At 33.0% G+C, this 18,857-nt stretch overlaps 1 protein-coding gene across 1 annotated transcript; it reads right to left on the bottom strand.

The window, feature by feature from the left end:
• Nucleotides 1-789: 789 nt before the first annotated feature.
• LOC131029653 (metal transporter Nramp7.2) lies at nt 790-15,653 on the bottom strand. The gene is made up of 14 exons (XM_057960221.1): nt 15,547-15,653; nt 8,284-8,474; nt 7,836-7,914; nt 7,697-7,737; nt 7,499-7,577; nt 7,194-7,298; nt 6,915-7,024; nt 6,608-6,789; nt 6,453-6,522; nt 6,175-6,348; nt 5,817-5,921; nt 5,559-5,690; nt 1,140-1,235; nt 790-1,050 (listed from the first exon to the last, which is right to left on the bottom strand). Exons 2-14 carry the CDS (start codon nt 8,386-8,388, stop codon nt 790-792), a joined length of 1,539 nt encoding a protein of 512 aa, XP_057816204.1. The 5' UTR covers nt 8,389-8,474; nt 15,547-15,653.
• Between the last annotated feature and the right edge of the window lie 3,204 nt (nt 15,654-18,857).

Raw genomic sequence — 18,857 nt, 5'->3', positions numbered from 1 at the left:
GTTCTACAAAAGAATTTAAAGACATACTTTCTTGATTCCCCTTAGAATTGGTGTTAGGAGAGCATTTTCCACACTATGCTTTCCTTACAAATTAGATTCACAATTTAAACCAATTGGTTTTATAATCAGAGTTATCCATACTGACAGGTAGTGAATTTTAGGTTACTTTTGAATATTTCCATTTCACATATTTATATGGATTAAATAAAAAAATCTTTCTATTTTAATTAAAGTCATTTTTTATGGTTTATTTTATTTTGATTAAAAATTAATTAATTAAAAAAATATTGATAGAATTTAATAAATTTTGTTTAGATAATTTAATTTAATAATATTTTTGAATGTATAATGTTTTGTTTTTTAATGATTAAGTTGAAACATGTCTTTTTGTGAACCTTATTTATGGCACAATCATATGTTGAAATTAAATTTCTACAAATTACATAATTGAAAAAAAAAAATTGCATTTAGTGTTTATCAATTTTGACTTTGTCTCTTTTTGATATATAGAGAAATTGATATTAGTTGAGATCTTATTTGTGAGTTCCTAATTATGTGGCTCCTTTAACCTTCAACCACATGAGCTATCCCTACTCACCTAGTAGTTGAAGATGGTGATTCCAGCCCATGACCACTACATATATTTTTCAATTGCTTAATCTTATGATCCATGTTCCATGGTTGGTCCTTTCCCTGTCTTAATTTATTTAAATATTATAAGTTTAAAATAATAATTTTCTTGATAAATGACATTATTAGAACACAACAATGGAGATTTTGTTGGCTCTACTACAAAATAGAAGTTACATCATTTTTATACTCTAATGAATCCTTCGGTGCTATATAAGTAATTTCCTTATCTACTCGAATAACTAAATATAGAATCCCAAGCACATAAATTAACATAATTGGAAAAACCACTAATCCTATAAGTATTGATGCCACCTTTGGTAGATGGTTGTGAATTAGCCAACCTACGAATCCTGTGCTAAGATAATACATATTTATGATTATGAGAGCAGCTCCAATAAGCCAAGCAGAAATTGTAACCTACAATAAGCCAAGATTTAAAAAATTAAGAAACCATATAATAATAATTAAAAAAATTACAAAGCTTTTGAAGATGTCTCGTTACTTACTATAAGTGAGTTCTCATGAGGGCCCATCTTTATTTTACTGCTGCTAAACTTCAACAAAGGAATCAAAACAAATGGCAGCTCGAATGACAAGATCATCTAAAAAATCCACATGAAAAAAATAAATAAGAATGTCATGTGAAAATAACATCCAAATTAAATCATAGAAAATCAAAATGTGCATTTAATCAATGGGCCCTTGGTCTTCTAGTAAAGTTGAAAGGTTCTTAATGAGTCCACTAGGGATCAAGTCTTGTTGAGTGCAAGGCTTCAAAATCTAAAAAGGATGAGGTCAGGATCATGGCCTAGGCAAATTTGGTGGAATGGATGCCCCTTAGTGCTTGGCTCTTAGCCAAAGAGATCCTTGTGCTTTCATATCAGGTAACAAAAAAAAAATGTTGGACAAACCTCCATAAAAAAGAAAGTGTTCATTTAAACAATAATATTTGCGGAGATTGAAATTTGACTCAACAAAAGAAAGAGTAGATTTCTTTGTTGAGTGATCTCAATAGACTCTGTACTTAGGTTAACTAGCCTTGGTTGAGTTAAAAAATCAATCTACTACTTTTTTATTGTAGAACTATATATAATTAAAATGACAAAGAAAGATAAAACACTTAAATGAAAACATACTACTATTATTTATTGAAAACTGAAATGAAAAAATATGGCAAGTTGAAAGTAGAAATGAGAAAGGATGGTGGAGAGGTATTAAAAGTAATGGAATGTTAATTTGATTTGAAAAATATCATACATTTACCAAAAATATTAAATAAAAATAAAAGTAGATCACTAATGTTAGGATAAATAAAATAATAGAAATTTAAGTACTTTATTACAATAAGATTATGAAAATGGTAAGAGAGAAATAGAGATGTATCACCACGCTCTTGAAGGGTTGAATATCTCCTCCTTAATAGTAAGCTAAAGATAAGATAAAGTTATTTTTAGTAGAATTTTTGAGGAGTTTTTGTTTAGGTCAAACCTTTGGTTTTTTTTAGTTTTCGTGAACAGCCTATTTTTATAACTATATTCTAAGTGTATTAATAAATAGATACACAACACTAAGGCTAAATTAAATTCAATAAAATGAGTAATATTTCTACTGAATGTCGAAGTGATCCTAGATTTTAAAGATAATTATTAATACAAAGAAAAGATCAATAGTAGAGACAACAAAGAAAAGATGAGTTAGAGAAACTATAATTTAGAAAATAACCTCACACAAATTGACACAAATAGGGAGGACCAATGTGAAATTGCTACCACACTTCCATGAATGTGCTAAGATGTTGAATATTCTTTACATATAGTCACAATGTTGGTAGGAAGCTTCAAAAATATTTTAATAATGGAGAATGCTAAAAGAAGAGCTCGAGCTTTAAAGGTAGATGATATAATGATTAATAATAATAAATTGGGTCAAAATATTTAAAAATGAATCAAGAGGAAAGCAAGGGAGTAGTTAGTTGTTTAGATTCTCTCTAGGATAGTTACTTGACAATTCAAGGATGGAAGAGGAGAGAAATGCCTAGAAATGGTCAAGAGTTGATAAAATGTTATGGAACACTAGCTTGTCATGTAGAAATTCATTCTTAGTACTAATGTCTGAAATATTTTGGCTTAAAAAAGTATAAACACTAGGATACCACACAAGGATGACACACAGGACACAAGGTTAGAGGAAAGCAACAACAAAAAGTGTTAAAATTTTGGCACAAAGAGGGAAGGATAAGGATACCAAAGAAGGTGTTATAAACATAGCATGAAATCATAAGGGTACGCAATTTTTTATTTTACATTTCTCGTGAACCACTTTACTAAACTTAAGGACTGTGCTAAATATGTATGGTAAAATAAAAAAAATATAGAATACTAGAAAGTGAATTTTATTCTTTTTACAAGCTTTACATAAATATTTTGGTCCAAAGACTTTTTAAACTATATATAGCATGATCTTCCAAGATCAAATTGAAATATATCCTCCACTTGGGTACCTACTTTACTTTTTCATTCTTAATTAGGCTACTATCACATGGTTAAGAAGTAAATAAATGATTAGATTCACAACTTACACCAATAAGTTTTATAATCATAAAAATTATTCATAGTGATAGGTAGAAAACTTTAGGTTCATTTTAATTTTTATAGCTAAAAATTGGCCCACACTAAATCACCATCATTGAACATAATTCATATGAATTGAGCAAAAAAATCATGTTTAATCTTTGTTGAAATGATGCTCCCAAACTAGGATCAACAACTACAATAGCTTCTAGAGAGAGAGAGAGATTTCACTAGTAAATGATAAATGATATTGCCCTCAAGGTGATTTACAAATATACAATAGCCTTACTTAAATAGGAAAGAGTGGTAGGTGAGAGAACACAAGATGTGAACATGTGTTTCAATAAGATGTGAGGGTAGGTAGAAGCCAACTACTCAGCTACAAACATTAAATGCAACCAAAACTAGTTATGTAATATTTACTTCAACAACCCCTCTCAAGTGCAACTTAGGGAGAAGAATTATTACGCAAAATGCAATATGATATGATGATGGGTCCCGACAACTAGGCCATGCTAGGTACCCATGTAAAACTAATTATGCAACTAATTCTTACAAATAGTGATCAAGAACATTGAAGAAGGATATCAAATCTTAGAGGAGCTTCATACAATTACATGGGCCTTTGTTTGGAACTATGAATGTAGGTTTCTGAATCCTAGAATGAATCTTTACAATGATCAAATAATCTTCAACAATGCATGTAGGTGGTCTCTTACTAGGTTTCTCTCACCCATATATTCTTATGTAAGTAACTTTTAACTTAAGAATACCTTCATGAGGCTATGTTCTCTATGATGAATGCCCTTGTAATTTTTACAAATCCCTTTGGGATAGGTATTAGGAATGATCTCTATAGTTTATATATAGAAGAATATAATTTAAAATCCTTAGGAAATAGTATCAACCAACGAAAATTTTGGTTCATACCAAAGGGTATCGATCTAGATGCTACTTTAATTGGCATTTGATCACCTCGCTCTATTTATTTTTTAATATCATCACCAAAGAGCTACACCATCTTATTGATTTAATTATTCATCTAAGACGTGGACTTGTGTACTTGTAATGCTTGAGTGTTTAGGTTTTGACCTTAAACTCTTGAAATCCATTAATAAGAAGATATCCTTGTCATAATGGGTATGCTTAGCTATCATCACATTTACATATGGTGTAAAAAATTTAATGATATAGATCGGATTCTCAATTGTCTACTAGCTCATGGTAGCATAAATTTTAGATTTTTGGCTAATTATTACTACTAGAAACTTCCTCATGGTAATTATAAACCTAATAAAGGGTATTCTTAGTTCTCACCATATTTAAATATAGTGCAAAAGATTAATTATAGATGAGATCTTTGATCTTTTGCTCCAATGTGGTGATACTAATTTGTCAATGTACTTTAAATCTATGATATATTCTAATGCAGTGGGAGTCATAATGCCTATGGGCATGATTGTCAACACAAAGCTTAGCCTCACAATGCTCATGATTAATTGCAAGTTTCTTGTCAACCTTCAATTTCTTCTCAAGTCCATGTCAAAGGAGCCTCTAGTTGGATTGATAGTGGCAAATATCTTCATTTTACCTTGGCCATTTTTCCTTCTAGAGTTATTGATCAACCTCTAGACAAAGTGCAAGCTAATAATGGCACTCTTGTATGTTGGGAGCCTATCTCAAATGGTCAAAGATAATCCTAATGTTTAAAAATTAGATGACCATGACCCATCTTTTGCTACTAGACCAACAACTCTATGTTTTTCTTGATATATCAACTATTTAAAATGTTCACCTTAAATAAACCATGAAACGTGGTTTTTTCCACCCACTTTTTATATTATAATTTATTTATTTTAAAATCACACAATTAAGGGCTTGAGATCTCTTAACAACTCCTAGCTCTCTAGCTCTCTCTGTTGGTTCCTAGCTGGCCATTCCCATTGTATTGTTCTTCTGGTCAGTTATTTTTGGTTAAGTTTTTTGTCTTCCTAATCATACTCCTTGGGAGATTTACTTCTTTTGCTGTAATGGCTGTTATGTAAATGAGACCAGGCCCACATCGCATTATTTCCTTTAAAATAGAATTCACATATAAAAACAACATATAACCATTCCTATTGCAGAGTAAAGTCAATTATAAAGGAAGTAGCTATCCAGTCATATATTTAGCAAGTTATATAAAAAGGAAAATATGCATTAAGAGATGTGCCCCTTATATAACTTACTAAATATATGACTACATAAGAAATTCCAATATTAGACACTTCCAATTTATAGATCATTCTTGAAATGTCTAAGCTATTAGAGAAATGGTATTGATATTAAATGAAGGGTAAATCAATGAAAACATACCGAGCATATTATAATTAGTTGTCCTGCGCCAGAACTACCACTAATGATAGCCACTGCAAGACTTGGAATGATTGCTATGCCCCGTGTTATAAGATTCCGCCTCCATGCTTTCATTTTCATGTTCAGAAAACCCTGCATTGTTCATTCAAAACTCTTAAAAGATTAAACATTACATATTGCATGCAAAAATTTGTCTTTATGTATGATATGCAAAGGATTATAAGTGTAAAGGTTACATTCAATAAAAATGGTTTTCACCTGCATCACATACTGAGCTGCGTATGTTCCAGTGATGGTTGAACTTTGTCCCGACGCAAGCAATGCCACTGCAAATATTTTAGAACTCCATTTTCCCAATACATTCTGAAATGTGCAAGAAAATTTCATTCAAAATTCAGTTTTGGAAATTTTTGGGGAGTTGTTTTTTTGGTCGAAGGCATATTACATTTCACATATGAATGTAAAAATGTAAAAATGTTCAGTATCAAATTTAATGATTAATCAATCATCAATAAAAACTAGAAGCGTTAAATTTGATGATTAGTTTTCTGTTTAGAAAGAGGGTAAAAAAAAATTTCAGACATTTTGTTTTGTTAAAGGTTTTGTATACACATACCTTTAAAAGGAAAGAAGCGTTAAGGAGGTCCATCTCCTTACAGTTATCTGCATCTTGAGAAGATATATATGGCATGGAACAAACAGACCCACTCACAGAAACAACTGCCACGTTGATTAGGAAGGCCACAAACAGAGCAAATGCACTCTCTATAAAGAAATATCTGCACGCTGTCTGTCATTTGTAATTACACCAACATAGATAGCTAGTTAATTTGATTGGTTTAGAATACATCTTTTGTTTGTGCAATTCAATTCAGAAAGTAAAAACAAACTTACATTGATTCCTGAAACAGAAGTGGGTATTTTCCTTGAAAGAACCAAGGCTGAATGGAGAAACAAGTTGTGCCTAAGCATCACATAAACTCCAATTTCAGTCGGGTATTTGGCAAATATTTCAATTTTTTTGCAAGGGAAAATGGACTGTGACTTACGGCATAACAAGGGCACCAAAGAGAGAGATTGCAAGACCAGTTGCTCCATTTCCTTTCAACCGAGGAACAAACATCCCTTTCAAGACTTGTATAGAATTGGGTTTTGCATGTCCAAGCTCCCCAAAGAAGCAGGCGGCCATTGCAAATACTAGAATTGTTATTACCAACTCCAATTTCCTGATCTGTTATAGCATAATTTTGTAAGCTAGTTTTCCCAACAATTAAGAACAAGGCTGATATATATAACCCAAATTTTATATAGAGCCCAAGATGGAGAAAGATAGTTTTAAGGATTGAAAATGATTACCCCATATCTCTGCAATCCAAGGAGGAGGAGAGTACTGAGCCCTGTTATAAGGACCCCAGCCCATATGGGTATATGAAACAGCAAATTTAGTGCAAAAGCTGATCCAATGACTGATATGGAGCAAGCAAACAGAAAGTTTAGTTACCTATTGAAGTTATTGAATTATGAGAAATACCTTGCTTTTTTTTTCAAGGTGTATTTTTCCAACATGTTTAATAGTAAAACAATTAACAATAATTGAGCATTCCTTCTACACATTCATGATTTGCAGTAACAAACCTTCAGGGATGTCAGATGCAATTACTGCCACTTCTGCCAACAGCCATAGTATGCAATTTAAATTTTTAGGGTACTCTGTTCTGCAGTGTTCTGCAAGGTGCTTGCCTGCAATAGAAATTAGATTATTATTCATTTGGAGTGATAGATTATCGAATTTGATTCAAAATATCTATAAAATAGATCATGGAGTTTGAATTTGATCCAAAATATAAATGAAAAACTGTATAAACGTAAAATTCAAAAACATTTCTTACTGAAAGAAACCTAGTGGATGGATTTTGTTCCATGGATTCTATGAAACTAACCTGTGGCTACTCCCAAATTGGCAGCACGAGACTGAATAATCAAAGCAAAAATACAGGCCAAGAGAATGACCCAGAGCAGCTGCAAGAGTAGTGCACAATTTACTTAAATTATTAAACCTAATCTGAGCAGGAAAATTCATGAATGTTTTATCGGCTCACAGGCGCTGTGTGAGAAAGTTAAAGATGATTGCAAAATACCTCATATTTATACTTTGCACCTGCCTCTAAATCTGATTCCACTGAGAAACACAACACAAGGAAGCCATTGAAGAAATTATTAGTGGTATAGAGAGGAGAATTACACAATAATTTTTATCCAGAACTAAAGGCTACTTACAGTTAGCAGGATCCAAGTAGGCTATGGACACAAGAAAACCTGGCCCAACATATGATATAAACTTCTTCCACGAGCTTTTCTGTATTACGATTCTCGAACTGTATTAGGTAATGCATATAAATACTAGAATGCTAGGAAAGTACATTATGAAAAACTAAAAAACAAATGGAGCTAATGCAAGCATATTATAGTTTCCATTTTTTTTTAATTTTTCAAACTCTCTATTAACATGAAGATGAATCATAGAATGTGATCTAGACTGTGTTCTAAAATATTGATGAAAAAAACTCTTTACACAGTCGAATCTAAAAAACAATTGTATTATCAAACAAATGTAGATCTACTAAAAAACAATTGTATCATCAAACAAATATAGATCTACGAAAAAATATGTATTTTTCTTCTTCGATGTTAAATGTTTCTGTTCAATTCATTAGAAGTAACAGACCTCGTCAGCAGAGCCTGCAACTTGATGCTTCTCAATTTCTTCAGCGGAAGTCCCATGGACTATCTCCAACTGCCCAGCTGAATTTTCCATCGCTTCCTCTGCCATTGAAATTATGATGTATAAATTCAGCCGAGAACATTAGCAATCCCAAATTTCTCCAATTTGTCACAAGAATGAAGGTTCAGCTTGCCCTGCAAGAAAAGAACTTGATAATAAGTTATATAAGTTTGTCTTCAAACAAGCATTCTTAATTCAACTATATTGGGGAATCACTCTATTTAAATATTGTAATTTTCAAATGTTAAATAGTAATTTTATATTTCATTTTTATTAAAAAGTCATAAATAGTTGTTTTATTTTTATTGATCAAAATCATAGATACAATGTGATTTGGGATACATCCTCAATGTTTGTTGCATCCCTCCCAAACTTAGGGGATCTAAATGAAATTGTGAAGAGCATTTCCTCAACCTTTGGATGGGTGATACTTCTGCTGCGTTTGTAGTGTGGGTGGTTCTCCTGAGAGCCTCTGATTGAGAAATAATTCTTGAAAAATTTGGATGAAGTACTTGAGGTGGCATGTTTTGGCATTGGTGTATCTCTACCTTCAAATTTACGTGGGCTCTTGGCATGTAGGGAGACAGTAGATTGGTGTCCTTTAGTGAACTCATTGGGTGTCATTTCAATATTGCTACAATGAGGAAAGGCTTCTAAAGTGGTTATTTTCTTAAAGAAGATATTGGGCATGGTGTCAATTGATGACGGACGATTAAATTTATTCTTGACTACTTAGAAGAATGATAAGTTTCTTCCCTTCAACTACTAACCAATTCTATTTTTTATTGTACTAGTATAATTTAGTTGTATTAGTCTAATAGATCTATTAACCTACAAAAACTGTAAAGAAGATTGTTAAGTTTTTACCTATATTCTTACAAATGTTCAAACTTAGTCATTTTTGCTGTCCAACGAAATTATGTGTAAATTTTAATCTTTGATATATATAATGAAAACAACTAGATTATAGTTTACTAATTAAAAATAAAATTACCAATGATATTCTCACTTACATATTAAATGAACAAACAACTAATAATAATTTTATACTACATTTACACTCAAAACCAATAAATAATAATTCCCATTATTATAATGGAGAACTTCTATAACCAATGAATCCAATATTAAAATTCAGAAATGGAGCCTACTTAATATGAAATGAATTCTATGACATAATCTGATGCTGCGTGCAGTAGAATAGGTCAAGTGTAAGTTCTCTGTGAATTAAGAGTAAAATGTATACCTTGCAAGGGCCAATCTACAAGAGAACAAATTGAAAATACAAAAATATTAGACTACATATGTAATGATGATCTCATCCCTTACGAAACAAAAACAATAGAAATATTCATTATTACTACAAATGTAGCAATCTAAGCCCTTGGACCACTTCAATCTTTCAGCTATTGGACTTCAACGTAATCATTGACAAGCACCATTAATAGAAGTAAATCAAGCAAACAAAATAGCATCTAAAAATAGAGTTATGAGTGATCAGCAAACTCTAAACATAGATTATTTAGGATGTTTTAATGGATTTTATTAATCCATTTGTTTTCTGTATATTGTTATTATAGTCATTAGGTGGATATCTATGAGAGAACGTTCAAGTTTTTACTATTATAATAGATTTGGTAGAAGCGAAGAATTAGAAGAAAGATTCCAAAAACAAGACATTTTTGTTGTTGAATCTTAGATTAGTAATAACTAACAGACAATCTAATTCATGGGTATTGTAAATTAAACAAAAGATTCCAAGATGAATAGGACACCTTTGTCTAATTCATTTTGCTGTCATGAACAAATGTATCCTATTCATCTTGGAATCTTTTCTTTAATTTACAATAACTATGAATTAAAATGTTTGTTAATAGTTTTTACTCATTTGAGATTCATTAACACAATTGTCTTGTTCTTATTGAAATCTTTCCTCTAATGATTTGGTTCTGTCAAATCTATTACAATAGAGAAGATTTAAACGTTATCCTATAGATCCACCAAATGTCCATGATAATGACAGATAGAGTATGACTCGACCCCACCAAAGTCACCTAAAAAATCAATACTTAAAATGTGTTGTTTAAATCCAATAGCTAAGAAAACGTTTAAGTCTTCCCTATTTTAACATCCCAAAAACTTTCTTACAGAACCACCATGAAATTTAAGGAAGCTATTGTTGATATTCAGTTTTTAAAGGGCAGTATAAGTAATAACTGTGAAATTTCTTAATCCAAGGTGAATGAGCTTATAACCGTCAACATCAAACCGGCCTGAAAAAATGGGATGGGCAGAAAAAATATTAACAATAGGTGGAAAAATTGAGGAAGACGATAAATATTGAGTTTAATTCGGAGTTTAGTCGGTTGGCCTTGTGAAGCTGGAGATGAATTCGACGTGCGTTTAAACAATGTAATGAATTTGGAGTTTAGAGTAATATTTGGTAGGACGGCTGAAAATCATTTTTCTTGCATGGTGTGCCATGCAATTTTTACGTCGTCTTTGTTTTTTTGTGTTTTTCCATGGGAATTCATCGTGAATTCGTTGTGCACCAGCCTTGGAATCAACGAAGAAGTGAATAGTTGTTACAGGATAAATTGGAATTTTATATTTTAAAACAAAGAGTTTATTTTTTAGTTCTTAGATTTTGTGTTTGAGTTTTTAAAAAAAAAATCCCACAGAGTTTATGGGTTTATATCCACGTGGCATTATTAGAAGATATAGATTTTGATGTAATTTTAAAAATGGTTATATTTATGATAATTTTTATGCAAATAAAATTAGTCATTAATTTATTTTAAATTTTTTATTTATATTTAAATAGTTGAAAGGGTCAGCATCCATTAGATTAAAAGAAAAAAAGTTAACAGAACAGATTTTTGGTCTGGCTACAATGGAGGAACCCCATCAAAACACGAGCAAAAAACCCATTAACAGGTCATAGAAAAACTACACAATCTAGCTTTATCTTTAGAATAAGATCTCAGAATCACATGACAGCTGGAATCTGATTTATATCTTTTGTCATGTTTTTCTTTTATAGTATGTCATCCCTCATTCTTCTCCACATCCTCTTCCCCTTACCCTGTAAAGACACAACATACATAGAATCCAACTGCTGCAAAACAAGTGAAGTAACCGCTTGCCTCCCAATCAAATCCATGCCAGCATTAACATTGTTCAAAGCAAGAACACATTATCAAAATCCAGCTTTCTTAATTTATATTTATTTTTTTCAATAAAAGTGGATTATTCTACTAAACTTTTTTATTAATATTTTTTATTTTTTATACAGGATTCAAAGAGCATACCAGAGGAAAGAACCCTGGGAAGAAAACTTCTTCATAGCTCATAAAATAAACCTATAGTATCTAACGGATCAGTTTATACACTCCACCCAAAACCACATACAAAATGTGGTCACAACACATATAATATCAGTTTTGCATAGAGCCCATATGACAATTTGCCAAAAAAACCCATCAGATAATTTTCAAATGTAGACTCCACAGCTGCAATCAATGGAAGAAGACAAAATTTTACAAAAACCTATGCCAAATCTCATGAGCCAAAAACCTTCCTACCAAAAAAGAAAGTATCAAAAAACTTTTGGAAAAACACTATTGTATCAAATACCATGAACTTGAACTCTCCTCCAACAACAAACATGAATACTTGAAATGAATACTATTGTATCAATTTATATTTTAATTCTTACTTATTTTTGTAAAATTTATTAAATTAAGCTTCTAAATTTTCTTAGCATTGTCTTTTAGAAGATTTTATTGTCATATCCCCAGGTTAGCCGCTTCGATGATGATTGATTTAGGAGAAAATAAATTTAAGAAGACAAGTTGACGATATAGGTATGGGCACGAGGTAGGCAGTGAGTGCTCGGGGTTTTTGAATAGGATGCGGTTCAGAATGAATGCGGAGTTCAGTAGAAGTATTGCGGCCACTGTCTTTGTGTATAACATAAAGGTTATTTTCAGTGTACAACAATATACTCGAAATGTTTTTAGAACCAGAATAGACTGTCATATATAGGATGGCATCTCGTACTAGAGGTGCAGAGTATGGTGCAATCGAAATGAAAGTGGGATATGCCATTAATAAGCATGGCATCTGTTCCCGAGAGCTATCCAAAATAAATAAATTTATAAGTCATGGGTAAATGGGAGTGCACCCACTGCTAAACCACTTTCGCAACCATGACACCATTTCTTTTCCTTTCTTTTCGCTGCATGCTCTTGAGTCTACTGTCAAAGATGTCCACAATTGTATGAGTCAAGAGGGTAATTTTACCATCCTCCAGTGGGGGCTGATGTTTAGGCTTTACAATTTTCATAAGGCCCTTTGCCCCCCTAAACCTATCACAATTCAACCCACCCCCTCCATTCTGGGTCCCCCTGAAGACTCTAAAAAAGGCCTCAAAAAGTCTTCGAAAAAGCTGATGACTCCTTGTCAATCCCCTGACCAAGGCCCCCCTTGCCCCCTTAAAATTGGGGAAAAAAAAATGCAACCCTTCTACTACGAAACCCACCTCCAAGAAACCCAGAAAGGAGCCCAAAATCCTCCTTATTGACTCTGATGCGGAGGAGGGTATCACCCCACGCAGATCCCACAAAAACAAACCCTAGATGAAGCAATTGGTTGTGAGAAAGAATTATGCTAATGAAGAAGAGGATGATTATGAGAAAGCAGAAAGTGAGAAGGGGGAGGAGGATGTGGAGGCCACGGAAGGCTCAGATTCCTCCAATTTGGGAACTAATGTCCCCGACTCGGAGATCATCAAGGAGGACATCAAGAACACCTCCCCTCATTCTAACACTTCACTACCCCACACCTCTTAGGGAGATGGTAGACATTCTGACAGTGGGAAGACTGTTGCTAAAGAAGGGGAGAAGGAAGAGGCGGTGTAGTGTTCGGGTTGCAGTGCTATCTCTGAAGATTTAAATGGTGTTAAGAAAAAGATGGAGCACCTAGAGTCCTATGTCAACAAGATTGGGAAATTCACTGTCAAAGTGATGCACTCGTCGGCTACCTCTTTGTGCTTGCTCCACTAGGATAAGGCTAATCTAGACGGGCTGGAAAGTGACACCACTAAGGAACCGTTCCAGTTCCTGGTTGATGACTAGACATGGCTTATGCTCTCTAAGCACATAGATGCTGATAATTAGGTTGTATGGTTGGTTTCCTTCCTTTTTGCTATAGTTTTTGTCACTGGAACGCCTGGTTCCATTGTGACATTGCTACTATTAATAGTTTTTATAGTATTGACATTATGATAGTTTACTGATGGTTATGGCGCTTGTTGGACGAGATTGGTTTTGATCTCGGGTTATCCAATAGCGGCAGGCAGTTTTTGTTTTTGATTACTAGAGTAGGGATTGGTTGACTACCACGTGTCTGCGGTGTGTGTGCTGGTAATGCTTTTTTCTGTTTCTTTCGGGTTAGACCCCAATTTTGGCTTCTTTATAATCAAAAACATATTAAGCCTATAAAATGTTAGTCAACTCTGAGTGTTGAACACTTTTAAGCCTAAAAATGTAAGCTTAGTGTGTGTGATTTAAGTCGTTCCCATAATAAGGGTATTAAGAATCCTATGCACATATAATTATGGATAGATTTGAACTTAAAATGTGGGGGAAATTGCTTGGAATGTTTGTGATAACTAATTAATAATCAAATAGCTTGCTTAGTTTATAATATCATTAGTATTAGTTTAATAAAACACTATGATATATGTGGTAAACCTACATTGTGAGCAACATGACTATATTAATGTGACTTAAGTGAAAGTTGACCAAATAAATTTGAATATATACATGTATATGATGCATAAGATAAGTTTGAGATATAATGAGAGCTTTAAATTTATAGTTGTAGAATAATGTTAGTGATAAGGACATCATATAATGGCACTAGAACCAGACCCTATTGAACAAGTTATTAATGTTGCAAATTGAAACTTTTGGCAACCCACTTCAAGGTCAAGGGTAGGGTTTTATATGATTAGAGGATGCTATTAACTTCTTAATAACATTAGCTCCAATAGGGGAACTATCATGGAAGATAAGGAAAGGGTATCGTGGTTATATGTTGGTCCAAGGGAATTAGTGTTGCTAACTTGCATAAGTAGGATTTTCATCCTCACAGAAGTAGTCCCTTATATGTTCTCTTTAAAGTTTAAATACTTATAGATTGTAAAGAATATATTTCAATTAAGTATCTTGGTCTTGACGAATATGCATCCGCATCCATACTCTTGGATGAAATTACTATAATGAATTCTTTGTTGATAACCATCTTTCAAATATGGTGTACTAAGCATATTGTGTCATAAACAACTCAAAATATTATAGCCAATAGTGGCTTAACATGTTTGTGTAAAATAATGATGTTCTTACTCTATGATTAAAAAGTCTCTTGGACATAAACCTCTATCATGAAATTAGATCATCATGTGGTGAAGAGATCCTAATGGGCTTGGCCTTAACTAAAATGTTATTTAAGAACCCAAAAGCTTATGGATTCAACTGTGTATATTCAAAAGTTTAGCATAATATTCAGATATTTATGTTAGAATTTCTCTAACTAGAAAGAATTGTCTATTTGTCATCTCATTTAACATACAAATACAAGGATAACAGAAAATGGATTTGTTGAAAAGGCTTTAGGACATTCAAGCAAAGCAATTTGACCAATTTCTCCAACCTTTGCTAATATTATACTCGCCTGTGCCAATACTAGGATCTTTCAAATGGTTAAGAACATGCATCAAAGCATGATGATATGGGATTTTTGTCAGATATAATATGCACCCATAGACGTAAAAAGGATGGGAGAACAAACCAGGCAAGAATATAAATATAAATATATTTCAATTCAAGCAAAAACCAAGGGAACTCCCCACTGAATAAATAGAGTTTTGAATGTTTAATATAATTACCAAACAAAATCCACTTACCTGATCAAGTTAGACACCATAATCAGAAGGTTGAATCTATGGGGCACGGTTAAACTTGCTTCAAAACGGATCACTAACCTTCATGTTATAAGCTAGTTCTGTCGAGCACGACCAAGATCTATAATTTTTAACTAATCTTCATGTTATAAGGAAATCATGGCTTTTTGAAACCAATTTAACCACAGCCGAATTTGTGGAACACAATCTCTATATCTATCAAAATCCATAATGAATACCTTAAAGTCTACTGGTAGACTGCTGTACAAAGCGCTCCCTTCGTATCTTGCCCGTAATGACTGTTGCGTAGTTAATGCCCGAAAAGGATCTGAGACTCCCTTTTTAAAGATGCCCGTACCTAAAATTATATTATCGCCTAAGTTTGCACTTTTCTTTATTTAAAAAAAAATCAACTACAATTTTAGTTTTAAAAACAAAATCATGCATATTAAATGCATCGACTTGGAAACTGACGGAAATTCACTTGCATGGGTAAAAAATATATCGATTTATTTTCTAATATCCTACACTTCAGCTTGAGTTTAGTTATATAAAGCATTCGATAATGCTTCCAAAAATGAAACTAAAGGCAATGGCCTTTTTTGTTTGAAACTTTTACTTCAAACATTTATTCTTATTAAATAAGACTGGACTAGATTTAAAGTAAAGCACTCTTTATTTAGTTTCTTTTCTTTTAAAATTTACTTTTCTTCTTTTTTCTTAAAAATAAATCACTATTATTTTAGGATTTTAAATAGTTTCATATTGAATAAAATTTAATATAGTATTTTTAAGTTTAAAGATATTATTTCTTTAAATAAAATTTAATTTAATTTTGAAGGTATAAATATATTATATATATTATTATTTAAAATTTTAAAATATTTGATATTTTAATAAGTTTTTATAATAATAGAATATATTTAATTATTAATATTAATTCTATTTTAAATTTAGAAGTTAAAGAGAAGTTATCAAATAAACAAGTAATTCTTTCATAAATACTTTAAATACTCTTTTCTATATATTTTAGCTTCCACTAATGTCACCTTCTAAAAATACCACATACTCACTCAATATCACCACTAGACATCATAACAACATCTAAACACTCCCCACTGCTAAAAATGATGCTAGCCCCCCTCGGCTCCCAGAAATTGGCTCTTGTAGCGAGAAAAATAAAAAACACTCCCTTGAAGAGGTCAGAACCCCCAAGAAGGTCAGAATCCAGGAGATTGATTCAGACATGGATATCACTGACAAGGCCAACACATCTCGTCGCTCAAGCAGACTTGCATCTAAACCCTCGGAAAAACCTCTGAGAGACCCCTCCTCCTCGCATGACACTGGGAATTCTAACCCAACTGATAATGTGGTTCTGCTCCACCATAACCCGACCCCACACTCTGTCAGTTCCACCCAGGCTTCTGAAAGCCCCACATCTTCAAAGAGTCCGGAGCCTGCAAATTCCCCCTTCCCGACTTTCAGGCTAGAAAAATTGATGGTTGTGGAGGAGGCAAGTAGCATAAAAGAGGAGGACGACAACAACCTGGCAGAACTGGGGAAAAAGGTGGAGGCCCTATCTGATAATGTGCAGGATATCACCAGCAGACTGGAGGCGGCGGAATCCAAAATGCATGATGTTTCTAAATTCGCGTTGAATGTGATGCGTTGCTCGACTACCACTCTGTGCCTAATGCAGGAAAGTGCTTCCAAGGCTAAAGGCAAGGATGATGAGGACGACAAGGCCCTGTTCAAATTCCTCACCAAGGAATGGGCAAGAAAGCTCCTCCCCAAGAGGAGCCATGGGAAAAAGAAATGATTTCTCTCTATGTTGTGGAAAGCTGGTTTTTTGTCTACTCTTAGTAGCCTGCGGGCAGATAGCGTTAGCCTATGTTTTTATTTGAATTTCTATGTTTTTTTCCCTGCATGGCACATGTCTAAAACTTTGTTTAATGTTGCTTTATATCTGCTTAACTTACGTAGAATGATCATAGTTTTTGATAGAGGTAAAGGGTTGTAACTCTGCTAATTCTATGCGAACAGTGGTTCTGCCACTATTTTCCTTGTTATTCCTATGGGTCAGCCCCCTTGTTTTTTGGCTACTTCTAATATCAAAAACATCTAAGCACTCATTTTTGGACCATACATACCAATCAATAATTACATTGACAATAGCAACCACAACTGTATTGAAAGCACAATTGAACAAATGCAACTTCCTCTTCACCTTTGTCATCAATACACACAAGTGTGACATTAATGACAACACTATGCAAACTGTAAACACTCTTCCATGACAACAAGTTTGATATCAATGACAACACATACTCATGTTTCCAACAAAACTTACTTGTTGTGTCATTGTTGGAAAATATTGCATTAATGGTTCCTCAACCATTTATATTTATTCTTCTTCTCCTCGTAAATCCTTCACCAGCCTCCTCATATTCTCTTTGGGCTTGGAGGAAGAGGTGACTAGCATGGCCTATGCACCATTTCTTTCTATTTTTGTTTCAACTTGCCCATAAGTAAGTTATTTTTTTTGTTGGCCCACAAGATAAAGAGGTTATGGCCAAGTGCATGGTCAAATGACCTCATACACTTCCTTTATTTGTTCACTCATTGGAGCTTCTTGTTGTTATTGTTCTTCCTCTTCCAATTTCTCTTTCACTCCCATTTCTTTGTGAATGCAACTTGTGTCTAATGGTGATGTTAGTGGCTCATGGGCTTCATCCCAAAGCATTTCCCATTATTTTTCTATCTCAAGATCTCAAGAGTTTTTATCCATTTCATTTATTTTTTTCCTATATTTCCAATATACCTCAATCATTTTCAATCTCCATTCCCATTTTAGAAGTTGTTGTTTGAGGCCCTTCATCATATGCATGGATGGTTAAAATGCTTGATAGTCTTGTAAAAAGACTCTCGTGGTTGGTGAGGCTCTATGGGGATCTAAGATATATCTATGTACATGGCTAATGAATCCTCTACTAGTGACCTTCATTGCTCAAAATAGGGTCAAGACTCATGCACAAACATTGACAATAGTTTTAAGCTAGCCATGTAACCCTTTGGATCATAGCTCCATTGGTCATTAATCAAGTCAATGCCCAATTTCATCAATTTCAAAGCAAGTAATCACTTTATTAATCTCCTAATCACTATTATTCCTCCCCTTGAAAATGGGAGATCATAGATGGCCTTTTTCTTCCTCCCAATCCTAAATTCAAAATGAACTACATCAAGTTATTAGGCTGTCTAGAGATTGAGGAACCTATCTATTATCATTCGCAAGAGTCAAATTGGTTCCTCTTAAAAACCATGAAACTTGATCATGGTGAAATAATCTCCAAAGAACAAATCACATGGAATATTAGAATTTGAGAGCCACTCCCTTTGTTTATCACTTATCCATAAGGTAATCTTTTCAAGGCTAAATTCTATCAGATCACAAGCCCAAAAGTGTTCTAAAAATTTATAATAATAGTATGTCACTCATAACATGTGCATCTAAAATCCTCGCTAAACACAAATGCATTGTCTTTGG

The sequence above is a fragment of the Cryptomeria japonica genome, chromosome 7 (genome assembly GCF_030272615.1).
Source record: "Cryptomeria japonica chromosome 7, Sugi_1.0, whole genome shotgun sequence".
Lineage (NCBI taxonomy): Eukaryota > Viridiplantae > Streptophyta > Pinopsida > Cupressales > Cupressaceae > Cryptomeria > Cryptomeria japonica.
Note: the sequence above shows the minus strand (reverse complement) of the source record. Positions and strands in the feature narration are given on the sequence as shown.

What these genes read in the sequence shown, in the direction of transcription:
- LOC131029653 (XM_057960221.1), bottom strand. Translation starts at nt 8,388, where the DNA reads ATGGCAGAGGAAGCGATGGAAAATTCAGCTGGGCAGTTGGAGATAGTC. An exon ending in TTGCAGGCTCTGCTGACGAG is followed by an intron (nt 7,915 to 8,283) that starts GTCTGTTACTTC and finishes ATCGTAATACAG; the next exon opens with AAAAGCTCGTGGAAGAAGTT. An exon ending in ACGCTTCTTTCCTTTTAAAG is followed by an intron (nt 5,922 to 6,174) that starts GTATGTGTATAC and finishes TGCACATTTCAG; the next exon opens with AATGTATTGGGAAAATGGAG.